Source organism: Lissotriton vulgaris, chromosome 7, assembly GCF_964263255.1.
Source record: "Lissotriton vulgaris chromosome 7, aLisVul1.2, whole genome shotgun sequence".
Lineage (NCBI taxonomy): Eukaryota > Metazoa > Chordata > Amphibia > Caudata > Salamandridae > Lissotriton > Lissotriton vulgaris.
The window spans coordinates 453,943,940-453,971,751 of record NC_141695.1 but is presented as its reverse complement, the minus strand read 5'-3'; the positions used below and the strand labels follow the sequence as shown (position 1 = coordinate 453,971,751).

At 45.4% G+C, this 27,812-nt stretch overlaps 1 protein-coding gene across 3 annotated transcripts in view; it reads right to left on the bottom strand.

Moving 5' to 3' along the window:
- The window catches only part of LOC147701846 (CD209 antigen-like protein C), a 458,064-nt gene that overhangs the window by 216,520 nt on the left and 213,732 nt on the right, over positions 1 to 27,812 (bottom strand). For 2 of the 3 annotated variants that reach the window (XM_086930480.1, XM_086930478.1), the window contains exon 1: positions 980 to 1,348. The exons of the other annotated variant lie outside the window; for it this stretch is intronic. In XM_086930480.1, the coding sequence (XP_086786606.1) occupies positions 980 to 1,097 (118 nt within the window). In that variant the 5' untranslated portion in view covers positions 1,098 to 1,348. Of the gene's footprint in view, positions 1 to 979; positions 1,349 to 27,812 lie in introns of those variants that run through there. 3 annotated transcript variants of the gene reach the window in all.

The window sequence follows — 27,812 nt, the reverse complement described above, 5'->3', positions numbered from 1 at the left end:
AAGTTAGACAAACATGGATGCTTTAACCTAAAGCACATATCACACTTATGTGATCGCTGAGCTTGTGCCTACACTAAGGGCCTCATTTACAATGATTTGGAGTAGGGCAGCACTGCGTGTTTTTGATAGCTGCCCTACATCAAATCAATAGTGCAGGAAATATTACATTCCTGTCCTTTTAGCCAGTGCACAATTAGCGGCCGTGCTCCAATGCAAGCGTCTACATTTTAGGCAGGATTATTTTTGTGCAGGAAGGGACACCTTCCTTGTCAAAAAAAATCTGGGGAAGTGTTCTCCTCTTTCCATTTGTGTTGCGGAATGCAGCACACATAAAAAGATCCATGTGTGTTGCGGAATGCAGCACACATAAAAAGAGGAAATAACTAGGAGAAATAACGATATTTCTCCTCGTTATGCCTGCCATGGGGAGGTGTACAGTTTTTACGCATTCCTAGGTTTACACTTCCTTGTAAAACTGGAAATGTGTGAAAACCCATGGGTGTTGCGTGGGAACACCAACTGCACTGCCTCCCTGACCCAGTGTAAGGCAAGGTTGCCACTTGTGCTGCATTGCCTTACACCATATCTAGGAGGCCATGAGGCCACGGGTCTGCACTCTGCTCTGGCGGAGCATCATCATCATAAAAAAGTGACTCATCAGCGGCGCAAGGGGCTTGTAACTAAGCCCATAGGAGTTTATGCTGAAATATGTACCTCCTGTCCGCAGTCAACATAGGACAGTGCAGAATCTCATATGTGCCACAGCACGAGGCTCTGCGTTCTGTGTTACATCCAGACAGGGCCGGACTGGCAGTACTGTGCACGGGCGTTTCCCGGGAGAAAGGAAGAGTAAGGTTTTGATGTAGTGGGGGCCGGTTTTGCTGCAGTGCTGCCATATCGCCCACAGTAACAGTGCTTCAATTTTTCATGCAGCGCTTCCTTGCCTGAAATGCAGGAAATCTGAGCACAAGTGACTTACCTTGTAAAGTTGGCGCATTCCTGGAAGGCTGCTGCTGCTTTCGCGTTACTTCTTCTAACACGGAGTAGACGTTGCCGTCTTCGTAGTTTAAGTCCTGGTAAATGGAGGGAGCCGACATCTTTCAAGTCTTGGGCAGCAATGCAGTGAAAGAGGATCAATCAAAAGCAACGCACCGACTGCCTCTGTGCCGACTCCAGAGCGAAGCACGACTTAAGTTCAAATGCTCTCGCGTTAGAAAGTCCGGTTAAATCTCCGTTGTCTCATGAGGGCACTAGGCGCTTCTCAACTGACCTGTCAAAATCTGGCACAGATAGGCAAACCCAAAGCCCCAAAGCTCGGTTAAATAGCAGGGTGTGTGCTTGCTAGAAAATGACACCACCACCCGGACGAGGAAGGATGCCGGAAACCACCGGGCAACGAGATGCAGTGCGGTAAACATCTCGAAATTTGGAACCACGGCCTCATGCAACAGCATGTTTTCCCTCTTTCCCGGAAGCACCAGCTGTGGAGCCAGAATTTCCTGTCAGGGTTGCTCCGGTCTAAGTTCACAAGATGGAGAGAGACGCAAAATAAAGAATGTTTTTGGGAGTCCGGGGTAGAACGTTTTGAGTACCAATTGGAAAATGAAGGAGGGGCGGTGTCGTCGCCTAAATATCTAAACAAGATGAACAATATATTGCATTTTACCTTTCGTCTTTTTTATAACAATACATATTTTCAAGGGACGATTACAAAGGCACAGAGCAGCAAGCATACAGACACCCGGGCACAGAAAGACATACCATACATAAAAACACAAACGACAACATTGAAAGAGCCACTGACAATATATAGGGGGGGGGGGGGGTAGTTGATGAATGAATGTGGAAAGGATGCTGCTGAGTGAGTAAATGCGTGGTTTTCACTGGATAGAAGAATGCATCCGTGTCTGTGGATCCATGAATGATGATTGATGAGCGTGTCAGTGGCTGGAAGGATCAGGGCACAATTCTTATAAAAAGAAGTGGGGGGCTGACCCAGTCAGACAGTATGCAAATTACATCCTTGCTTTACGACCCAGCGCTATAAAAGAAATAAAATAGTGCTATTTAAATTATTTGTGTAAATACTGGAAGAGACCAACCCATCTCACAGTCTTACAGAGTCTGCATTTATATACAGACACATGCCTATCTTAAGTTCCTGTGAAGAGAAGGCAAGCTGTGTGCCTTTGTTTCCCTCTGTGGCATTTACATTTAAGTGCGAGGCTTCAAGCGGCCCCCAGTCAGCACATACAAACAAAAGGAGGCTAGAAGGCCCCTAACTTTGGCCCTGCTGGAGGTGAAAAAAAGGCTCCTTCGCTGCCTGCACGTTGCTGCTAGGAATGGACAACGTGCAGGCGCTGTTGAACGAGTCTCTGTGTCTTACACCAGGACCAGTTCAACATATTTCTGTGGGGCCCAACTTCTTGGCAGGAGGGACAGCGTCCACCCTGTGAAAAAAGTGGGTGGATGCCGTTTACCTGCGTGTACCCCCGACCCGTGCCCTGGGAAGGATGGATGGATGTCAGTTCTCATCTGAGACTGCAGAACAAGTCCCTTGCTCACAGCCAACCTTCTGCCTCGCCGAGAGACCTGCTCTCCTGTGGCAAGTCTTAGTCCCTTCTAATGGGCGGTTTTATTAGCCTGATGGAGTCCGAGCGTCAGGGAGTGGTCCGTAGCTATATAGTCTGAGTAGGGGACTGCAGCAGCAAGTGGCCTGCAGAGCTGGCAGCTAGTGGCCACAGACTGCTACCCACCTGGTGACAGGACCAATCCTGCCTACTTCATCAAGAGGGGAACTGAGCTTCAGTGCTTTTCAACTGGCAAGCTCCCTGAGGAACCTGGTGAAGAGTCTCATGCTGTAGCTCTCAGAACTGACCGGAAGACGTCTGAGAGCAACAGGGGCTGAATTAGGACAACAAGGGGCATGCATAGAGGAACAAGGCTCAGTGAGGGCTGACAGGCATGGAGGTGGCCTTGGAGCTTTTTTGCCGCCCTCTGCTGCAGATTTGCTGTGATGCTGTGAAAATAGGGAATGTGCTGATGGACGGTGAAAGGAACAGGAACTATGAAGCTTTAATTGAAAAAGTAGATATACTCTTGGGTGACCATAACCATCTTGTGCCTTCCATCCTCTCACAGCATCTCCGAGTTGTGATCCAACCTCGCGAAAGAGGCATGAAAGCACTGCAAGTGTCAAATATACCTGAGCAGAGAACACCATTGATACAAAGGATAGACTACGCCACTCCAAAGGTGGATGCTCCGCATACAGTCATTATCTGTCCCCTTCTGCCCCCAGAAACCATCTGCGATGGTACTACCCTCTTTGAGCTCTGCAGATAAGAGAATCATTTAAAGGTGTTGCAGTCCTGCCTCTTCTGGGCCTGTGGTGGGTTTTGTATGTAGGAGATGATATTATGTTTCATAAATAACCAATTTACACATCATGCTTCAGGTTAGTTTGTAAAATGTCTTTGCAAACAAGCCCTGCTTTAGCTTCATATTACTTCAGGATTTCGGGAGAGCTTAGTTTTTTAGGTTGCGCGTGGGCAGCCCATGCGCTACTCTGCGAGCCATGCGGTATTGGAGTATGTACTTGAATCCCCTCCCACTCACTGCCAATATTGGTCATTGGCTTGTGTCATTGTCCTCTGTAAATATTGGCTTCTGATTCATTATTAGGCTTGCTAGTCCCTCCTTAGTATCACTTAGGGGCTGATTCCGATTTGGGAAAAAACGCTATAATTAGCCGTTCGGAGCGTTTTTCCCGTACGAATCGTACCCTGCAACGTCCCCCGTACGTACGACGAAGTACGATTCGTACCAGGAGCTGTACTCCTTACGAGTCGTACAGAGACCGTACGACTCTAATCTCCGTACAATTCTCCCTCGGAACCCGCTGTACGCAACATCTGTACGGTTCGCAGCTGGTTTTTATGACCCAGGAAGTACGATACGTGTGGGGTACGACCCTTTTTCTACAGGAGCTGAAAACAGTCGTAAAAGCAGAGTTCGTGCCGAAACAGGTACGGAACGCCCCCCCCCGGGTACGGTGCGTACCCCCCATGATCGCACGGCTACGGTGCGTACCCCTGCGATCATGGGGTGTACGAGCTGTACCCCATGTACGATGGGTGTACGAGCCGTACCCCATGTACGATGGGGTACATTTAACCCCCCATGGGGATTGTCCCTTTTACTCCAGTTGTTACACGGTACGTCTTCTTTAGTCTGTAAGCACTATTTTTCTTGCATGAGTTTCTCTTACTGCAGTAGTGACGACCAGCTTGTTTAACTCGTAGCAAATGGGGAGCTCTTCAGGGGAGGTCAAAGGTCTGTGATGAAAATTCCGCTAGATCTGGCATGTTTATTTTCTGAACGAACATCTATGTGAAACATGAATATGCTTTAGGTTTGCTCCTCTGCTCACTTGCTAAAACCCATTACTTTAACAAAGGGCTCTTTTCTCAGTTAGTTCCTCTTTAAAAAGGATCAAAAAAAGAAAGAAAATCTTTGGCTCTAAATGTTTCTTTGGACACACTCTCCTGCAACCCGAACCACAAACCCAACCAACAGAAGTTATTAGGGCGCTTTACTGAGCTGTTCTCCAGTTCCAAAGTGGCATCTCACTGCGCTTCGCTCCTTGGCTCAGATTACCTGTAAAGGGTGTGCTTTTGCCCCCAGCTTAACGTTGCTCTTGCTCATTTGCTTTTCTCCCCCTGCCTGCTGCATTGCTCTGTCTATTGTTTGCTTCCCTAAGCCCTCTGTGCCACGTCCCCCATCACACCATCATTTTTGCTTTCCCACACCACACCCTCAGTTTTGCTTCCTTTTAGAAATGGGGGTCTCTAGTTGGCAGAGGTAGGTACCTATGTCCAAATAGGGACCCTTGCTTCTAGTCAGTGTAAGGGGAATACACACTTTAGATAACCCCTGCTCACCCCCTTGGTAGCTTGGCATGAGCAGCGAGAAGTTAAGTATTTGTACCAACTCTCACAGTAACAATTCTTGCATTCTTGCTCTCCTCAGCCTTGGCCCGGCGCCTCATGAACTCCAGCTCATGGTCTCTGACCCTTTGGTTCTCCTCCCGCTCCTCTGAGGAAAGACTTTCAGCAGAATGGACGCTGCCAGTCCTGGAGCCTGCTACTGTCACAGGCAGATCCTGTGATTAGAAACCACCCCTTCGTACATCCTTATCGGCCTCGGGATCACCTGTCTCCCCAACCTTTTTGGCTTCCCCCCAGGCCCTTAAGGCCTTCTGCAGCTCATCTTTCCTGGAGCTGCTCTTCATGGGACATCACAAATCCTAGCTAAATTGTTTGAGATGATCTACTTCGTAGGAATGCAACATTTCAATATCAAGCTCCAATTCTGCCATCCCACTTACTGGTTTACCCTTCTGAGACATGATGCGTGGATACTTTAAGGGTCACTCAAAAATAGGACCAAAAATAAAACACAGTATATGGTTGTGTAGTGAACTGCACAAAATAGTGATGTACACCAATCACTGTGGGTCAAGTACAAATACAGGTTCAAATCCTCACGGCTAACCACCAATGTTAGAAATGGGGGTCTTTAGATGGCAGAGGTAGGTACCATTGTCCAAATTAGGACCTTTGCTTCTAGTCAGGGTAAGGGGGATACACACAGATGGTGTATAGCAAGAATATCGATGGGGAAATATCGAGAAGCAGAAATATCGAGGTAAGAATGTCGTCTGTGTTAAATATCAATGTCTTAAATATCGATGTAGGAAATATCGTTTTTAGTAGTGTAGAAATATAGACATTGTAAAATATCGATGTAGTAAATATAGTTGAAATAAATATCGATGTAATTTATATCAATATTATGTTTATAATGGATGAATTTTTTAAAGTTGTTTAATAATTGTTATGTTTTTCATATGTTTAATGTTTTGATGTAAATAGTAAATGTTATTTTCAATTTTTTTTGTGTATAATGTTTAGGAGCGGGATGTTTATTTTATAGGGGATAAGTGTGGGTAGTAATTTAAAAAATGTAAATGTAAATTATTTAGGGGTCGATTCCGATTCGGGTAAAAACGCTCCGAGTAGCTGTTCAGAGCATTTTTCTCGTATGAATCGTACCCTGCAACGTCCCCCGTACGTATGACGAAGTACGATTCGCAACAGGAGCTGTACTCTGTACGAATCATACAGAGACCGTACAAATCAAATCCCAGTACGATTCTCCCTCTGTAACCCGCTGTACGCGACATCCGTATGGTTCACGGCTGGTTTTTCCGACCCAGCAAGTACGATTCGTGTCGGGTACGCACCGTACGACCCTTTTTCTATGGGAGCTGAAAACAGCCGTAAAAGCAGAGTTCGCCTTGAAACAGGTACGGAACGCCCCCCCCCCCGGGTACAGTGCGTACCCCCCATAATCGCAGGGGTACGGTGCATACCCCTGCGATCATGGGGTACGGTACGCACACCCCATGATCGCAGGGGTACGCACTATACGCCGCGATCATGGGGTGTACGCACTGTAAATTTCAAAACGTTAAGTTTGAAATTAGAAATTTCTTATGTAATGAAATGTTATATATTATTACATTTGTAAATATTTTAGGAGTGGTTTGTTGGGTTTATAGGGATAAGGGTGGGTAGTAATTTAAAAATGTGTTAACATTTATAGAAATGTAAACATTTAGAAGTAAAAAAAATTAACATTTCGAAATTTTGAATTTGATATTAGAATTTTTTTAATGAAATTATGTTATATATTATTAAAATTTGTATATTTTTTAGGAGCAGGTTGTTGAAAGGCATGTGGTCTTCACTTCAGGGGCCCCCTGCAGGCCCCCATGGTGAAGGAGGGGGAGGGTGCACATGGGGGGTACCTGTGCTACCCCCTGCATTTGCATACACAATGCGTCAGGCACCGCGCGGTGCCTGCCGCTTTGTGTATGCAAATGCATACATGCATTTTTAGCATTGTGGCGGGCGGTGCTGAGAGCACCGCCCTCCACAATGTTAACCACATCGCTGCTTGAGAAATCCCTCTGCTGTGCAGGACAGCAATGAAAACAGGTGTGGTCATGACGAGCTCAGCTTGTCAGGAGCACTGTACTGCATGACGAGCTGAGCTCGTCATGAGCATGGATGGGGTTAAAAAAGCATGATGCACCCACCACTGTGGTGAGCGCATTCTAATATGCAGTGCGGGATCGCAGCTCAGCTTGCGGGCGGTCCCGTTTTCCGCCTGGGTGGCGGGCGGACAAAGTCCACCCACCATCCTAATGGGGGCCTTAATATTTAATAAAATTATGTTATATATTATTAAAATTTGTCTATAATTTAGTGTTGGGATATTGTATTTATAGATGATAAGGGTGGTTAGTACTTTAAAAATGTTGTGTAACAATATTTTGAAATTTAAATAATTAGAATTAAAAAAATGATTAAATGTTGAAATTTTAATTGTGAATTTTAAAAATTAAATTTTGTTATGTCAAGTCAAGTCAAGTCAGTAAATTTGTATAGCGCGCTACATACCCAGAGGGTCTCAAGGCGCTTGAGGATGGGAGGGGAATTACATGTCGAATATCCAGGTTTTAAGTTGCTTTCTGAATGCTAGGTGGTTCTGAGTGAGGCGGAGGTGAATGGGAAGTGAGTTCCAGGTATTAGCCGCCAGGTAGGAGAAGGATCTTCCTCCCATGGTGGTTTTGTTGATGCGATGGACGGCGGCAAGGGCTTGGTTGGAAGAGCGCAGCTGGCAGGGGGGGGTGTAGAAGGAGAGTCGCGTGTTGAGGCATTCGGGTCCAAGTTCGTAAAGTGCTTTGTGTGCGTGGGTTAGGAGGCGGAATGTTATCCTCTTGTTGACGGGAAGCCAGTGGAGGTTTTTCAAGTGGCCAGAAATGTGGTCTTTACGCAGGATGTCTAGTATGAGTCTGGCTGATGCGTTCTGGACGCGTTGGAGTTGTTATGATGTGTTTGGAGTTAGAATAGTAAATTATTATGGTACTATACAGCATTTTCCCTGAGTTATATTGGACTTGGAGTTAGAATAGTAAATTATTATGGTTTACTGTCAGCACTTTCCCTGAGTTATGTTGCGTTTGGAGTTAGAATAGTAAATTATTGTGGTTTACTGTCCAGCACTTTCTATGAGTTATATTGGACTTGGAGTTAGAATAGTAAATTATTATGGTTTACTGTCCAGCATTTTCCCTGAGTTATATTGGACTTGGAGTTTGAATACTAAATTAACATGGTTTACTGTCCAGCACTTTCCCTGAGTTATGTTGTGCTTGGAGTTAGAATAGTAAATTATTATGGTTTACTGTCCAGCATTTTCAATGATTTATATTGAATTTGGATTTAGAATAGTAATTTATTATATTTTACTATGCAATATTTTCTTTCACTCTAATTGTATTTTTGGAATTATAATAGTGAATTATGATTATTGAATTCTTTTTTTATTACAACATTGTAAATAAATACAACTTGTTATTGTTTGAAATATTTTTTTTGAATATTGTGTAATATATTTTGAACTTTTCAAAAAATTATATTTAATACCATATATTTGCAAATGAATTACACATTTTTGTAACATTTTATTATTTATTTGTAATGCTTGTATAATTATAAAGTAACATAGTATAATTTTGTCATGAGTATACAGTCTTTAGTGTGTTGTTTATATTAATAAATGAAAACATTTGTAAATTTTTCATGAACTTTTTTACATTTGTATTTAATGATGTACAAAATTGCAGTAGTTGTAATATATATACATTGTACATTTTTTAACAATGTTTTATTACTTATCATATAAAATTGTATTTCATTTCAATAAAATGTAAAATGTTAAATGATTTACAAATTGTTTTTTCTTTGCAAAAGTACATATATACATTTTGTAACATTTGTATATTATAAGTAAATAAAACGTTAAAGTTATAAATATATGTTTTAATATAAATTAATTATACATTAATTTTTGTATTATATGTTTTTTCACATATAATTAATGTATATATTTTACAATATTAATATGTTTATTTTCCACATTTAAATAAAACAAAAACATTTTTAAGACAGTTTTCAATTTTGTTTATTTGTTCCCATTTATTTCTGTAGGGATTTAGTCCTATTTTTGTTTTAATTATGCTGCCATTTTGTTTTCCTTAGTTCACTTTTTAGACTATCTACATCGTTGTTTGGGTCATTTGTGAAGACGGAACCTCGTGGTTGGGAGCTGTGCGTGTTTGTTACTGTAAGTTTGATTTTAATTACTTTTAAATTAGTTTTAAGGTATTGTTTAGTTAGTGGTAGTGTATATGTGTTAGTAATAATGTTATTTAACTGTTTATGTGAAATGTACGTGTTATTTACGTAGGTTAGTGATTCCGTAGTTTGTGTACTATTTAATGTTAATGCAATGTTAATGTTTTGCACTTACTATTTTATTATGTGTGCTTGTAAGTTTTATATGTTGTTATTTCTATTTGTGGGTTTATTATTTGTTAAGGGTGGGTGTTGTTTGTATTTTATTTACAGGTGCCGGATTTGGTGAACGGACTGAATTGTTCTTGTTTTTTTTTTTTAAATAAAGGAAATTGTTGTTACTTGTTTTACAACATGTTTATATAAATTTCCTTATTATTTGGGATTTTGGTGCATTTTTTTATAGTGAAATATTTTTGGGTTTTCATGGTTTCGTTATTGAGAGGAATGCTACGTTGGATTTTTTTATACAGTTGTATTTTTCAATTTTTTGGTGTTTGTAATTACTATGTGGATTGTTTTTCTCTAGGATTAGTTTTTACATTGTCTATTTTGAGGATATTCTACAGCTACACAACCGTAAGTTCTCTTTTATTCTGTTTTTTGGGTGGGTAATGTTTATTTGTGATTTTTTTTAATTACTTATATTATGTCATAATATTAATTTATATCTGACATTTCATGACATAATTTAACTAATATACAAAATAAAAATAACAATTCTGTGTTTTATATGTTTTTACTGTTTGCTATTTGTCTTTAATTAAAGAATGAATTTTGCTATTAGGTCTATGTATTCTAGACCATGGATCCTTGGATACATTCTTGTTTTTTGTTGGAGGTATTCATACATATTTATTGTTTGTTTGCTTAGTTTTGGTCTTATTTTTGATAAAGATTGTTCAATTCTTAGCTCTTGGTAACTTTGTTCTTTTTTATTGATTGGATAAGTTTGTGTAGTGGTGGTTGTCCTCTCCCTATTGTGGCTTGGAAGGCATTATGCCATCCTTCTACCTCGTTATTTGTTTTGGCTTTTGTGCAATAGTGCTAGCATAGACATTCCACCAAGGAATTTGGAATTTCGGTTGTCTACGGTGACCTGAACGGTGCAATCTTCCTACCCAGGTGTGTTCGAAATAATCTAACGGGGGAGTTAATTTTTTTTCATTAGTGCGGTAAAAAGGACTGTCAATTAATGTATTGTAGTAATTTGCCACTTCTGTTGTTGGTACGCATGCTAGTGCAAATCATTTTTTAATCTGGTAAGCGAAGTTGCTGTTGTTAGAGTAGTTAATACTTAAGGTAGATTTTTGGAGGTGTCTCCATATACTTTGATTAAATTGGTAATAACACCTTTGTATGGCAGTGTGTGGGTTTATTTTTAGCATAGCTTGTATCATAGGTATTTCAAAGTCTATTGCTATTCTTTGAGGATAGTAATCATCTGTCAATTCTTTCATTGTTGTTAATAGTTCTATGTAGGTGGGGTTTGTTTTATTTGGCTGCAATGTATAAATTAAGGTAATATTAGTTTCTTGATATTCACAATGAATGGTATAAAGTTGGTAAAACGTTTTTGGACACACTTTAAAAGTTCCGTCCATCATCCATGTTTCAAAATTTTTTAATTTTTGCAGGTAGTTATTTGTTGCAAAAATCAGAATTCTTTTATCATGGCTTTTGTTGTCATACATCAAGAATTTGTCTTCTTTATGGGTAATAGTATATTCTGGTATTATTTCTGTTTCTTGGCAGGTTTGGGGTAGGGGTGGAGTTGGATCGGATGCTTTTTTAGTTGTAGCTATTAATTGTTTGAGGTTGGGAACTGAGGGCAATTGTCCTGTTACGTGTTCAGGTACTTTTGTTAATACATTTTTCAAAATTTCAGTGCTTGTTTGTTGGGAGCCTGTGCATGCTTCTCTAATCGTTTCTAAAGCTTCCCTTACTTTTACTTCAGTCACATTGGGTGGATGGTTATGCTCTCTTACATTCACAACATTGTTATCTACAGTTGTAGCTCTACCATATCATGCTGTTGAATAGTATTTGCTACATTTCCAATGTGTTTTGTTATCTTTTACTTTTTCTTGGGTGTAGGTATAACCCATGTAGCTGAGCATTAATTTTCCTTTTTGTGATGTGATAAAAGTAGCTCCTTCAACCATTTCTAGGGTGTATCTGTGAAGACATATATATGTGTATTTAGTAAATATGCAATAGTTATATAAAAAATTCTATGTTTAATTAGTAATTTAAAAATAATACTTACAATATTGTTCTTTCTGTTTTGTTGATGGCTTTATTTCTTTTTATTGAAGTTTCACTGTTGTAATTCCTGTAGTTGTGGTAGAAAATAGTTGTAATTAATAATATTGTTTGATACTTTGTTATTTCTGTTTTGTTATTATTTATTTAAACTATAAGTATACTTACTTTTTCTAGTCGAAGATTTTAATTTGGTGGATGTTCTTTGGTAGATGAAGTTTGTTGAAACTGAAATGAAAAATATTTGTATAGTTTTTTTTGTAAAGAAATGTTATTGTTATTTGCAAACAAGGTGATCATCATGTATAATAACATATCAGATTACTTAATCAATATTTTACATATTATTAAATGACACTCTGAGCTCACCGGGGTAACCTTAAACCTCCCCCCTTCCCCAAACCCCCCGCCCTCTGTCAGTGTGCCTACAACCAAAACATAAGAAGCTCATTTTACATGGGTACCTTCCATACCTTATAATTTCTCCTCAGTTGATGATGCAAAGGGGATAACTTCTCAAGACAAACCCATTGTGAAAACCTCTAGCGATCCCTCCTGCTCTAGGTTCGGATTCAGTTGGCTATGTGTCCCTGATCCATATCTTCCTCTCCCTCACTGGAACTCTCTGTAGGGGTCTGGAGCGCTGTCACCAAAATATCCCAAGCTCTAGCCGCTGCTAGGGATCTATCCTTATCTAAGTGCATGGCTTGCTGTAGTCGGAGCGTTCCCTCAGCCTGTGCCCATCACAGTAAATTCGCCTTCCACCTCAGATAACTCGGGCCTATGTTCGATTTCCAATGCATGGTGAGTTCTCTCTGGGCCAGAATCAAACCCAGGTTGTAGAAATTGCTAGTAACTTTCGTTCCCGGGGTATGCAGGAACCATTATAACAAACAGGTGCCCATGTCCGGCCTTAACTGTCGGCCTGTTACAGTATTCAAACAATCCACCACTATTGTCCAGTAGTTTGACTAGCTTGGACATGATCAAAACATGTGGGAGAAATCAGCTCCATCCACTCTACACCTTGGCCATTGTGAGTAAGCGCAGCTAAAATATTGCGAGATCTTAATCGGAGTTACGGAACTCGTTGAAATCTAACATTCCTGGTACCCTTCGAGGCGCGAATCAACTGGGGCCACGTCGTCTCAGGAATGGGGTTTCTGATATCCACTTCCCATTTACTTCGCAACCATTCCAGAGGCAATAAAGTTTCCGTCGATAGCCTCCTATAGAGGCATGTCACAGCTTTGTAAGTACCAGCCGCCATAACTGAGTATTGGCAGCCCAGAGAGGTCAGAGGCTCAGAGAACACCATACTCCATTGTTTCCTAATGCTAGTTATCAACGCGGCATGAAGTAAATAATCCCCCCTCGGGAGCCCGTAAGCGGCCTGCAACTCTTGAAAAGTCAGTAGGGCCCCATCGTTATATAAATCTCCAATCATATGCAGCCCGAGATCTTCCCAAGTAGCCACCGCCAACCAACTGCCGCCGTGTGGGAGAGCCGTACACATTCCCAGAGGAATCCCTGGGGCATACGGATGAGTGGTACCCGATCGTTTGTGGCTCCGATTCCAGCAGAGACGAATGATACGTTCTTCAAGGGTGAGTTGTTCTAAGTCTATCTTCTGACGCAATACTATAAAAGTAAGTACATGTCTGGGAATTAGTCTGCCCTGCGGTCCTTCCGGCCCCCTGAACTCCCGAGTCACTAACTGCGTAAGCCATTGCAATTGTGCTGCCAGGTAGTACCATTCAAAATCAGGGACCGCTAGGCCCCCCTCAGCCCTGGGACGCAGCAGAGAGGTCAAAGCGACTCATCGCCTGCCCGAACCCCAGATGAATCCCGTGGTCAAGGAGCGAAGGAAGCGCCACCATTTTCAGCAGAGCCACCCTCCCCGCCACCGAGAGAGGCAGGGTACGCCAAAACCCCATGTTACTCTGTAGGCTCCTGATCGCCCTGTTCACATTGCCCTCCAATAGGTCCAGTTGAGAGTGATAAATATGGGAGACAATGATGCTCCCATGGAAGGTTGCCGGTAATCTATGGTGCATCCTCTTTGGGGGTCATTGGGAAAAGGCAGGACTTTCCCCAGTTGACCTTTAGTCCCGAGAGTTGGCCAAAATTATGAAGCAGGAGTTTGGCTCCGAGTAGCGAGTCGTCTATATCCGCCAAGAATATCAGTAGGTCGTCTGCGTACAGAGATATATATTGGGTCTCACTCGTCAGAGTCAAACCTTCGTATGCCTGACCCATCTGAGCATGAGATGCCAAGGGCTCGATGGCCAGCACGAACAAGAGGGAGGACAGCGAACACCCGTGGCCCATCCCACGGCCCACCGGATACGCAGTTGATATTGGGGCACCCGTTTTTACTCTAGCCGTAGCTGCCTTATAGAGCAACGTACTCAATTTCACAAACCGGTCGCCCAATCCAAACGCCTTCAGAACTCGGAACAGGTATGGCCATTCAAAACTGTCGAAGGCCTTTTCAATATCGATTGAAAGCACAGCAACCTCTGGGAGTTCTTCAAAATCTTCCCCCATGAGCCGAATGAGCCGGCGTATATATGTCACCGTGGTGCGCTGGGGAATGAAACCGGCCTGATCTGGATGAATCAGGGCCCTCATGTGCGTTAGGAGTCGCGTATCCAGGATCTTGCTCAAGATTTTATAGTCAACTGTAAGCATGGATAATGACCGATAAGCTGAGCGAGAGCTGGCATCCCCTGCGCTTTAATAGCGGGATGATAAGTGCCTCCCGGGCAGTCGCAGGCAATAGCCCGGTGTCCTAAGCTTCCCTGTAAATAGCTTGCAAACGTGGGGCAAGTATTTCTGCGTATGCCGCGTAAAACTCGATTGGTAAACTGTCCGCATCAGGGGTTTTACGGTGAGACATATGTTTGATCGCTGTACGAATCTCGCCCTCCGTTATCTCTCCTCCCAAGCTATCCGCCAGTTCCGGATCTAGGCGCGGCAGTTGAGCAGCAGCTAGGAAACCATCAAGATCTCCAGGTATGTCAGGCATCGCACTCCAATAGAGGTGTTCATAATAGGCGAAGAATTGGTCATTAATTTCTTTCTGGGAATATACCAAGCGGCCCTCCACAGTAGACAGGGACAAAATCGGGGTGCCGCGGGCGGCCGGATTGGCCAGCCAGGCCAGCAAGGAGCCCACCTTATCCCGCTCATCATGAGCCCGAATGAGGTATTCCTTATGGTCAAAACAGCGGAGTCTCTCCATTTGTGCTGCGACCTCCTCAGGTGCAGCCCTAACCGCTTTGTGAGACCCTGAATCTGCATGGCTGGCATGCTCTGCCTGGCGTAATTGATCTTCGCTCTTCGCAAGATCCTGCAACAGAGTCTTGCGAGCCCCCGCTGTGGATGAAATACAAACTCCCCGAATCACCGCCTTAAAGGCATCCCATTCAAGGGCCCTACTTGACGCCGTCCCCTCATTTTCATGAAAGTAACGCTCCACACCTTCCTGCACTCCCGATTTAAAAACTGAGTCTTCCAACGCCAGCGGATTCAAACGCCAGGTGGGATCGCCTGTTGCTGCCTAGTCCATTGGACCACTACCAAACAGGGATTATGGTCAGAGATTGTTCTCGCCAGGTACTCACTATGGCGGGCCAAACCCTGGATATCTGGTGAGCATAGAATACTGTCTAGTCGGACATGTAGGGCATGTGATGTGGAATAAAATGAATAGTCTCTCTCAGCAGGGTGGTGTGTCTGCCAAGTGTCAACCAGACCCCACGTGTCTTGCCAATCTCGTCTCCTCTTTGCTATCTTATGCACTGTGGACTGAGCTAGTGGTGGGTGTAACCATCCAGCTCCACATCTACGACAGAGTTAAAATCCCCCTCAAGTAGGATCGTGCCAGCCAAGACCGTTGCCAGTTTATCTGATAAACATGCAAAAAGGCAGCTTGCTCTACATTCGGGGCGTAAACACTACATAGCGTCAAGTCCCTCCCATCTACTCGGCCCTGTACTGCCTCAAACCTCCCCTCTGGATCCACCATTGTAGTCAGGGATTGGAATAGAACTCCTGCTCTCACCCATATCAGAACCCCCGTGCAAAAGCCGAAAAGGTAGTATAAAACAATTGACCCCTCCACCTGCGTTGCAAGGCCCGCCCCTCAGTTTTATCCAGATGTGTTTCCTGCACAAAAGCTACCTGGACCCCCCTGCATACCAAATAGGCATGTACTTTGTGGCGCTTTATCATTCCAGGTGATACATTTCAGTTCAGGTAGGGTCCCCATTCAAAAGCATACATGTGAATCGTCTCTTCATCAAATCCCCAGGGGCACTGACAGTCCCATGAAACCCCAAAACAGCCCACCAAACCCCCTTCCCACCCACCCCCAGAACGGGCGCTAAACTGCAGGAACACATCCAAAGTCAAAATCCCTAATTAAAGAAAGTCTCTGATAGCTACCAGAGTCTCACAACTTGTGTGAGAGCGAGGGGGGTTCAGCACTTCAGTATCATGGACAACAAATCTCTTGTGATCTGGTAACCCAACCTCCCAAATAACTCCCCTGATGTCCCATAGTCCTAGGTAGCCATCATAAAGACTTTCGAAGCAAATCTTTCCCCCATCATCACGTCAGGCCTACAACCTCTTAAACCACACCTTCCTTCCCCCGCCCCAGGCACATAATCACAGTCTCGTACTATACTATGATGAGGGGAGTACAGGGTTCACTCGTCCAAAAGGCCATCTGCAGTTTGTGGCGTGACATGGGGCAGCGTTTGGTCACCGCCCCCTGAGCCCTCAGATGTCGCATCATCCGATCCCCTCCGAGACCCTGAGTCCACTGCAGAAGTAGAGGTCACCGCCCTGGAAATAGTTGAAACCGCCTTGAGGGCCTCCTTGCGTTCCACTTCCGTTTGAGACTCTGAGGGCACCCGTGCCGTTCGTCCTCTGTTCCGTCGGCTCCGCCTAGGTGTGGGTAAAGTGCTCTGTAGCCCATCAGTTGCCGTGTGAGCATCCAACCAGGTCCACACTTCCTCAGGGGTGTTATGGAAGGAGAATTTGCCATCCATCATTATCCGCAGGCGGGCCAGAAACAAGAGCGAGTATTGGATACCCTCCTCTCGAAGAGCCTTCTTCACTGCTAAAAATGAGGAGCGGTGGCGTTGCACCTCAAAAGAGTAGTTGGGGTAGATGGAAACATGTGCATTGTCCACTTGGTAGGGCCCCATCGCTTGGGCTCTCTGCAGGATCTTGTCTCTATCTTTGTAGTGCAGAAGGCGTGCTACAGCTGGTTGAGGGGGTACGCCCTGGCGCCGGGGGATGGGCCGGGACCCGGTGAGCCCGTTCCAGTGTGTAAAATTGAGTCAGCCCCTCAGGAGCAACCACCTTGCGTAGCCAGGTCCCCAGGTAGCTCACCATGTCAATCCCCTCTGTTTTTTCTGGCAAACCCACCACGCGTATATTGTTACGCCGGTTGCGGCCTTCTGCGTCCTCTGCCCTTTTATCCAGTAGCTGTGCTCTCCTCTGTAGGTCCCCCAGGGTGGCATTCGTCGCCTTTTGAGCTGGTGCCAGTGAAGCCAACGTAACTTCGGCCTGCGTGACACGGTCCACCAGCTTACCGTGGTCTGCACGCAAAAGTCCCAAACCAGTGGAAACCTGGCCGATGTCATGATGTAGGGCCTCCCTCGTGTCGGCAATGGCTTTCAGGATCCGTTCCAGCTGGAGCTGTTGTAGCCCTGCCGTGGGGTACCCAGACAGGCCCAGGTCCCGATCACCGGGTAGGTCCATCGCAGGGTCAGGGGGAGCACGCCCGGTTTCGGGCGCGATTTCCCAATCGTACCGACGTTCATGCAGATCCCTGGCTCCGCGTCTGCGAACGTCGCCCCAAGACAGGTTCGCCAGGAGCACCCCTCTACAGCAGCAGTTCGTACCTCCGACCACAAAGGTGATAGGGCTTCCTCCAACAGCAGACTCCACTGTGTCGCGCCGGATGACCCTTAGGGCTCCAAGGTGGTCATAGTCGGAATCGCTCGCCGGGCGTCCCAGGGAAACACCAGACCGCTCCAGGTCCCTGGGGACCCACAGAGCCCCCAGAAGTAGAAGCAAAGACGACCCAGATGCGCCTGTGATCGTGCCAATCCTAGTCAATCAGCTGTGCTGCAAGCCGGACGTGGTGGCGAGCTATAGTCGATCCTCCAGCCACACAGGTGGGCCCGCGCCTTGCAGTCAGGGCCCTAGTACTCACAACATCGATGTCTGCCCGGGCGCATGGCCCAGAGACCGCCCTCCACCAATAGTGTCCCTTGGCAGAAGAGGTGGATCCCAGCAGCACCCCTGGGTCCCCCGCTGCTGGTACGCGAGCTGTCAAGGGCTACCAACGGACTGCCTTACTCCTCAACTGGGGTCGCAGGGACAAGCACCGGGACAACGGGGTGGAACGCGTGACTCCCGCACATGCTGCCCGCCGGCACCCCAGGTCAGCAGGTATGATCGCATGCAGTCAGAGCAGCCAATTAACACCGCCAGTTAGGTCCCTGCGTGATCCTGGCCAGGGCCTAGGCCGAATGCACCAGCTCGCGGAGGTGCATAGCACTGTCCCGCAAAGGCATCAGTGCGGGCCCGCCGCATTATAGTCAGACTCCACTGCCAGTTAACTCACTCTGGTCCCAGGGGTCGACTGGCCACTGGTGGTATCTGCATCCACCAGGACGTAGCAGGCGGCTCCGCAACCTCGCCTCCAGGTGTAAGCGTCTGATGAGCCTGGTTGCGTAGGCCGGAGAAAGATGGCCGGCTCCGTGCCGATGGACTCCCCGGCGATTCTACGTTTCACCGCTGCAGGTCGGCACTCGCCACAGCGGACGGCTCCCCAGGGGCTACGCAGTCAGAGGCAATGATGGCCAGCCCGCCAGGGACATCAGGGCAAACTTAAGCAGGATAAACTAGAGGTGGGCACGGAGCTTCGTGCTCACGCGTCCATTCCTGTTGGTGGCCAAGCCACGTCCCCAATATTTGCATAGTTATCTGTTAAATTTGTATCTTTGTAAAAATATTAGACAATGTTACTTCATTTTTAGTTACAGTTTGCTACTTTATTATTTATTAGTTACTTTTCTATGTAGGAATGGATAAGGAAGCAAATCGTTTTTGTAGAGTATTCTTTTTGCTGTTGCTGATAGGAAGTTTTGTTTTAATAAAAAAAAGAGCATTTATGTACTTTAGGGAGTTAAATTAAGGATGTTGAGGATTTAATAGTTAATAAAATAATCTTTTTCTTACTTGTGTTGTTGTATAATCTGTTGTAGTAGTTGTTGTAGAATTTCTTTGTCTCTCTCTTCAGCAAAGTAACAGTCTTCCTCCGTGTTTGGCCAAAAAATGATCATTTTAGTTAGTTAGTTAATTGTTTTTATAGTTGTTAGTTAAGTAGTTCTGCATTTTAATTGGTTAATGGTGTTGTATTTTAAATTTATTGGTGGAGAAAATTATTTTGAATTTGGCAGCCGTTACTTTTTTATTAGGGTATTTTATTTGTTTTTTGTAAGCGGTATATAATTAATTTTGATTTGTATGTGTTTTAAGAATACATTTATATATTTGTTTTATAATTTAAAAAATGTTTGTATATGCAATGTATGTTAATAAATATGTTTTATTGAGTATATTCTAATTATTAAGAATGTTACTATTTATTGGTGTATAAATAATTTATTTATATATATTTTAAGTATATACTATATTTATATTTGTTTGTTTAGTATTTATTTAAATGTTTTTATTAATTAAATAGTTCCATAGTTGAGAGGATTGTTTATTTAAGGTTAAAAATATATTGTCGATATTTTTTGTATAAGCTATTTGTAAGTTGATAACAGTGTTGTCGATATTTTTGTTATCTTTCTTTTTATTTTATGTATTTTCGATATTTTTGTGGTCGATATGTTTGTAGTCGATATAATTGTTAACAATATTTTTTGGGACGATAATTAAATATCGATATTTGTGAAAATACTTGTTTAAGTATATGATGACGATATTTTTGCATATGATATTTTTGCGGCGATGTTTTTTGTTGATCTGTGTTCTTGTGATCGATATTTGATCAGGGATCCCACACAGATAACCCTGCTTACTCATTTGGCTGCTTGGCACAAGCAGACAGGCTTATTCCATAAGCAATGTGTAAAGTATTTGTACCAACACTCACAGTAACACAGTGAAAACACCACAAAAGGACACCACATCAGTTTAGAAAAATAAAGTATCTTTATCTAAACTAAACAAGAACAAAATGACAAATATTAAACATACACAGTTAAAAATATGACTTTCAAAAAGTTTCAAGGACTTGTACCATAAAAAACTATGGATGTGTGACTTTTCACCAAAGTACCTGTAGTTGCGTCAAAGTTCACAGAGCCAAACTGCAGCAGCAACAGAAAACAAGGAGATGTAAAACTCCTTAGACCCTGAGGAGGCGATGTGACAGTCCTGCTTCACGCAGAGGAAGAGTTGCGTTGATTCTGGTCTGTAGGGAGATTGATGCGTCGATTCATCGTGCTTGTTCCAGTGAGCAGGTGATGCATCGAGGAAGCGTGTCGCACAGGTACGATGCCTGGATCTTTGGGATGCGTTGTGATCAATGCGTGGTGCTGAGTCGGTCCTCTTCACCTCGATCTGTCGATGCATTGATTCTTGCTGTGATGACAGGCATTGCAACAGCTTTTGCAGCGGCCCCACGATGCTTGGAAATTCTTCTTGCACTGTGAAGATCTGTCGGAAAAACAGCCGCAAGAAGAGTGATGCGTCTATTTCTGTAGTTCTTTGAGTTTTTCCCCTCTTCTAGCTCCCAAACAGTAGCAACAACCTCCAGAGGCCCAAAACTGGCACAGGCACCTCAAGGCAGGTCAAGACTCACAACAGTAGAGTTCAGGGGAGCTGGGGTGAAGTGTTTGTGTCCCTGAGACTTCTTAACAGGAGGCCAGCTGACTTCAGGCCCTTGGAGATCTCCTTCACGCAGGGGACACAGCACACAGAAAAGTCCTTCTTCTTTTATTGGCAGAAACAGCAACTGCAGGCAAACCCCAGATACACAGCAAGGGCAGTACTTCTCCTCAGTCTCTTCAGCTCTTCTCCTTGGGAAAAGTTCTGATTGAATTTCAGGAATGATCTAAAGTTCTGGGGTTTTAGATCTGATACTTATACACCAAAATGTCTTTGTTCTCTTTGTGCAAGGGGCTCTGAGCATAGATCAAACCAGTTCTGGGGGCACTCTTCCAGTACACTACAACTTCCTTTGTTAGTTTGGGCCTTAGTCGCAGACACACCACAGGAGGGTGGAGCCAGCATTGTGGAAGGCAGGAACAGGCATATTCAGGCACAAGTAAGCATGGGCGGAAAATCTGTTCCGCTTGCGGATTTTGCAGATTTTCGGTAAATTAGCAATCCTCGAACTCTCGCGAATTTACCTAAAATCCGCAAATTCGCACGCAGAGGATTTATTTTCTTGGTGATACAATATTGCGGCGTGCGGCGTTCACTTACCATCATTCAGCGTTTGCCGAGTTGTTTTTCTCGATATTTTGCGAGTGCTGCGCCATTTTGGATCTTGCTGCGGGAGCCCGCGGGAGTTTGGCGACCACGATTACGTAATCGCGGCTTGCCACCTTGACAGGCACGCATCGCGAGAGTTCGCAATTTCGAACACGTAGATGCGGCGGGCAGCAACAATATCGCACTCGCGAAATTACAGAATTTGCAATTCTGCACAAGAAATCCACCAGAAAGCAGCATAAACCTTCTGAAAATTATGATTTTTATCAGAAAAACTCCTCAGGTTGACATTTGCCTGCACTTTTTTATCAGAATAACTCCTCAGGTGTGGATGCTGCTGGATATTTGGATTTGAGGCCTTTTTGACTTTCTTTGGATCACTTTTGGATTAGAAATTTCACATGTAAGTGTGTTTGGGGCATTACAGTTGCTGCAACTACAATTTTGGAATTTTCGATTTTTGGGCTGTTGTTGGAGCCTTTTGACCAGGGGTAGTGAGTGGTGCATGGGCCTAGTCTTACTGTGGGGTGTCTTGAATTTAAACATCATGGAGGGCATGGATGGCATGGGATTGTGCTGATTTTTCTGTGTTTTTCGATTTTTGGGCTGTTGTTGGGGCCTTTTGACCTGGGGTAGTGAGTGGTGCATGGGCCTAGTCTTTCTGTAGGGTGTCTTGAATTTAAACATCATGGAGGGCATGGATGGCATGGGATTGTGCTGATTTTTCTGTGTTTTTCGATTTTTGGGCTGTTGTTGGGGCCTTTTGACCAGGGGTAGTGAGTGGTGCATGGGCCTAGTCTTTCTATGGGGTGTCTTGAATTTAAACATCATGGAGGGCATGGATGGCATGGGATTGTGCAGATTTTTCTGTGTTTTTCGATTTTTGGGCTGTTGTTGGGGCCTTTTGACCAGGGGTACTGAGTGGTGCATGGGCCTAGTCTTTCTGTGGGGTGTCTTGAATTTAAACATCATGGAGGGCATGGATGGCATGGGATTGTGCTGATTTTTCTGTGTTTTTCGATTTTTTGGGGTGTTCATGGGGACAGACCATGTGGGTGGGGGCCATTTTGAGTGCTGGTACAGGCAGGCCCAGGCCATGTGCTGGGAGGCAAAGGGGCCATTTTGAATGCAGGCAGTGTTCTCGGGCCTGCACCCATTTTGCCTAGCTTTCAACCATTATGCCCAGGGGTAGTGAGTGGTGCATGGGCCTAGTCTTTCTGTGGGGTGTCTTGAATTTAAACATCATGGAGGGCATGGATGGCATGGGATTGTGCTGATTTTTCTGTGTTTTTCGATTTTTTGGGCTGTTCATGGGGACAGGCCATGTGGTGGGGGCCATTTTGAGTGCTGGTACACGCAGGCTCTGGCCATGTGCTGGGAGGCAAGGGGCGATTTTGAATGCAGGCAGTGTTCTCAAGCCTGCACCTATTTGGCCTAGCTTTCAACCATTATGCCCAGGGGTAGTGAGTGGTGCATGGGCCTAGTCTTTGTGTGGGGTGTCTTGAATTTAAACATCATGGAGGGCATGGATGGCATGGGATTGTGCTGATTTTTCTGTGTTTTTCGATTTTTGGGCTGTTGTTGGGGCCTTTTGACCAGGGGTACTGAGCGGTGCATGGGCCTAGTCTTTCTGTGGGGTGTCTTGAATTTAAACATCATGGAGGGCATGGATGGCATGGGATTGTGCTGACTTTTCTGTGTTTTTCGATTTTTTGGGGTGTTCATGGGGACAGACCATGTGGGTGGGAGCCATTTTGAGTGCTGGTACAGGCAGGCCCAGGCCATGTGCTGGGAGGCAAGGGGCCATTTTGAATGCAGGCAGTGTTCCCAGGCCTGCACCGATTTTGACTAGCTTTCAACTATTATGCCCAGGGGTAGTGAGTGGTGCATGGGCCTAGTCTTTCTGTGCGGTGTCTTGAATTTAAACATCATGGAGGGCATGGATGGCATGGGATTGTGCTGATTTTTCTGTGTTTTTCGATTTTTGGGCTGTTGTTGGGGCCTTTTGACCAGGGGTAGTGAGTGGTGCATGGGCCTAGTCTTTCTGTAGGGTGTCTTGAATTTAAACATCATGGAGGGCATGGATGGCATGGGATTGTGCTGATTTGTCTGTGTTTTTCGATTTTTGGGCTGTTGTTGGGGCCTTTTGACCAGGGGTAGTGAGTGGTGCATGGGCCTAGACTTTCAGTGGGGTGTCTTGAATTTAAACATCATGGAGGGCATGTATGGCATGGGATTGTGCTGATTTTTCTGTGTTTTTCGATTTTTGGGCTGTTGTTGGGGCCTTTTGACCAGGGGTACTGAGCGGTGCATGGGCCTAGTCTTTCTGTGGGGTGTCTTGAATTTAAACATCATGGAGGGCATGGATGGCATGGGATTGTGCTGATTTTTCTGTGTTTTTCGATTTTTTGGGGTGTTCATGGGGACAGACCATGTGGGTGGGAGCCATTTTGAGTGCTGGTACAGGCAGGCCCAGGCCATGTGCTGGGAGGCAAGGGGCCATTTTGAATGCAGGCAGTGTTCTCAGGCCTGCACCCATTTTGCCTAGCTTTCAACCATTATGCCCAGGGGTAGTGAGTGGTGAATGGGCCTAGACTTTCTGTGGGGTGTCTTGAATTTAAACATCATGGAGGGCATGGATGGCATGGGATTGTGCTGATGTTTCTGTGTTTTACGATTTTTTGGGCTGTTCATGGGGACAGGCCATGTGGGTGGGGGCCATTTTGAGTGCTGGTACACGCAGGCTCTGGCCATGTGCTTGGAGGCAAGGGACGATTTTGAATGCAGGCAGTGTTCTCAGGCCTGGACCTATTTTGCCTAGCTTTCAACCATTATGCCCAGGGGTAGTAAGTGGTGCATGGGCCTAGTCTTTCTGTGGGGTGTCTTGAATTTAAACATCATGGAGGGCATGGATGGCATGGGATTGTGCTGATTTTTCTGTGTTTTTCGATTTTTTGGGCTGTTCATGGGGACAGGCCATGTGGGTGGGGGCCATTTTGAATGCTGGTACACGCAGGCTCTGGCCATGTGCTGGGAGGCAAGGGGCCATTTTGAAGGCAGGCAGTGTTCTCAGGCCTGCACCTATTTTGCCTAGCTTTCAACCATTATGCCCAGGGGTAGTGAGTGGTGCATGGGCCTAGTCTTTCTGTGGGGTGTCTTGAATTTAAACATCATGGAGGGCATTAATGGCATGGGATTGTGCTGATTTTTCTGTGTTTTTCGATTTTTGGGCTGTTGTTGGGGCCTTTTGACCAGGGGTAGTGAGTGGTGCATGGGCCTAGTCTTTCTGTGGGGTGTCTTGAATTTAAACATCATGGAGGGCATGGATGGCATGGGATTGTGCTGATTTTTCTGTGTTTTTCGATTTTTGGGCTGTTGTTGGGGCCTTTTGACCAGGGGTACTGAGCGGTGCATGGGCCTAGTCTTTCTGTGGGGTGTCTTGAATTTAAACATCATGGAGGGCATGGATGGCATGGGATTGTGCAGATTTTTCTGTGTTTTTCGATTTTTTGGGGTGTTCATGGGGACAGACCATGTGGGTGGGAGCCATTTTGAGTGCTGGTACAGGCAGGCCCAGGCCATGTGCTGGGAGGCAAGGGGCCATTTTGAATGCAGGCAGTGTTCTCAGGCCTGCACCCATTTTGCCTAGCTGTCAACCATTATGCCCAGGGGTAGTGAGTGGTGAATGGGCCTAGACTTTCTGTGGGGTGTCTTGAATTTAAACATCATGGAGGGCATGGATGGCATGGGATTGTGCTGATGTTTCTGTGTTTTACGATTTTTTGGGCTGTTCATGGGGACAGGCCATGTGGGTGGGGGCCATTTTGAGTGCTGGTACACGCAGGCTCTGGCCATGTGCTTGGAGGCAAGGGACGATTTTGAATGCAGGCAGTGTTCTCAGGCCTGGACCTATTTTGCCTAGCTTTCAACCATTATGCCCAGGGGTAGTAAGTGGTGCATGGGCCTAGTCTTTCTGTGGGGTGTCTTGAATTTAAACATCATGGAGGGCATGGATGGCATGGGATTGTGCTGATGTTTCTGTGTTTTACGATTTTTTGGGCTGTTCATGGGGACAGGCCATGTGGGTGGGGGCCATTTTGAGTGCTGGTACACGCAGGCTCTGGCCATGTGCTTGGAGGCAAGGGACGATTTTGAATGCAGGCAGTGTTCTCAGGCCTGGACCTATTTTGCCTAGCTTTCAACCATTATGCCCAGGGGTAGTAAGTGGTGCATGGGCCTAGTCTTTCTGTGGGGTGTCTTGAATTTAAACATCATGGAGGGCATGGATGGCATGGGATTGTGCTGATTTTTCTGTGTTTTTCGATTTTTTGGGCTGTTCATGGGGACAGGCCATGTGGGTGGGGGCCATTTTGAATGCTGGTACACGCAGGCTCTGGCCATGTGCTGGGAGGCAAGGGGCCATTTTGAAGGCAGGCAGTGTTCTCAGGCCTGCACCTATTTTGCCTAGCTTTCAACCATTATGCCCAGGGGTAGTGAGTGGTGCATGGGCCTAGTCTTTCTGTGGGGTGTCTTGAATTTAAACATCATGGAGGGCATTAATGGCATGGGATTGTGCTGATTTTTCTGTGTTTTTCGATTTTTGGGCTGTTGTTGGGGCCTTTTGACCAGGGGTAGTGAGTGGTGCATGGGCCTAGTCTTTCTGTGGGGTGTCTTGAATTTAAACATCATGGAGGGCATGGATGGCATGGGATTGTGCTGATTTTTCTGTGTTTTTCGATTTTTTGGGGTGTTCATGGGGACAGGCCATGTGGGTGGGGGTCAATTTTAGTGCTGGTACAGGCAGGCCCTGGCCATGTGCCGGGAGGCAAGGGGCCATTTTGAATGCAGGCAGTGTTCCCAGGCCTGCACCGATTTTGCCTAGCTTTCAACTATTATGCCCAGGGGTAGTGAGTGGTGCATGGGCCTAGTCTTTCTGTGCGGTGTCTTGAATTTGAACATCATGGAGGGCATGGATGGCAGGGGATTGTGCTGATTTTTCTGTGTTTTTCGATATTTGGGCTGTTGTTGGGGCCTTTTGACCAGGGGTAGTGAGTGGTGCATGGGCCTAGTCTTTCTGTGGGGTGTCTTGAATTTAAACATCATGGAGGGCATGGATGGCATGAGATTGTGCTGATTTTTCTGTGTTTTTTTATTTTTTGGGGTGTTCATGGGGACAGGCCATGTGGGTGGGGGCCATTTTGAGTGCTGGTACAGGCAGGCCCTGGCCATGTGCTGGGAGACAAGGGGCCATTTTGAATGCAGGCAGTGTTCTCAGGCCTGCACCCATTTTGCCTAGCTTTCAACCATTATGCCCAGGGGTAGTGAGTGGTGCATGGGCCTAGTCTTTCTGTGGGTTGTCTTGAATTTAAACATCATGGAGGGCATGGATGGCATGGGATTGTGCTGATTTTTCTTTGTTTTTCGTTTTTTGGGCTGTTGTTGGGGCCTTTTGACCAGGGGTAGTTAGTGGTGCATGGGCCTAGTCTTTCTGTGGGGTGTCTTGAATTTTAAACATCATCGAGGGCTTGGATGGCATGGGATTGTGCTGATTTTTATGTGGTTTTTGAGTTTTTGGGGTGTAAAACTGTACTGATGTTCCTCTGTCTTCCATTGCTTTTAGGTGCACAAGACTCAAGAGAACCACCAGTGCCAGGAAGAAGTCCTGCAGCGGTGTGTGTGTGCAGCATAACGTCACGCGACGTCACGTCTGGCCACAGACAACTCTGCAAGTCGTGCAACTGCGGCCTGCTGTTTTGACCTCTGAAGAAGATGGCCCCAAAAAAAGTTCCCCGTAGCTCCTCTAGCAAGTTGCAAGTAAGGAGCAGAAGAAGCAAGTTACCAAGGAGACTGGTGTGCCGCCCGCCACATTTTTTGGTAGTAAAAAAAAAAGTACGCCTGCAGCAGCAGCAGGATCTGTTGGGGACCAAGCTGGGAGCAGCACTCCCGCTCCATTGGGCTCAGTGCCACCACCACCACGCCAACTTAAGTCCAAGCCCTTGAGTTCTGCAGAGGCACTTAGTCTAGTTGTTCAATCACCATCGACCAGTGATGTTGGCTCATCACAAGAAAGTAGCAGCAATGTCCCTCAATCAACACAGGTTGTTGTAACTCATCTGACGAGTGTTGAACAACCACAGCCGCAACAACAACCACATGTGCAACTACAAGCCCAATTACATGTGGAAGGAGAGGCAGCGCAAGGATATGCGCAAGCAGAGGTGCATGGAGGGGCACAAGTGCCCACAATAGTTGTTCCTCCTGAAGTAGGGGCATATCAGGAAATCAACAATCAAGCCGAGCTATCATTTGAGGAAGCCACTCCTCCTGATGATCATTCATTGTCTTCCACATCCCTAGCAAGAAAAAGATCAAGGGTGGTGTCTACATCTTCTTCAAGCCCACCTCCTTCTGATGATACAGATCTAAATTGGGAACCATCACTGCCGTCTGAGAGTGAGGCACACCATGATCTGACAAAGGTAGTTAAGCGTAAAGGGAAGGTCGTCGAAAGTCTCATATTTATGGAGTGTGATGAGGCTCAACAAGAAGTGGCGGATACTCCTGCTGATGAAGACTCTCACGACGACGACGCAGTCATCATAAAGGTCACTGCAGCCCCAGTGGGCATGCAACAATCAGCTATTTTGACCCTAGCCCGAGAAGCTGCTGAGCGTGATGATGTTGTCGACGAGGAGGTAATGGAAACACAACAATCATTGGAGTTAACTAGTACACCAA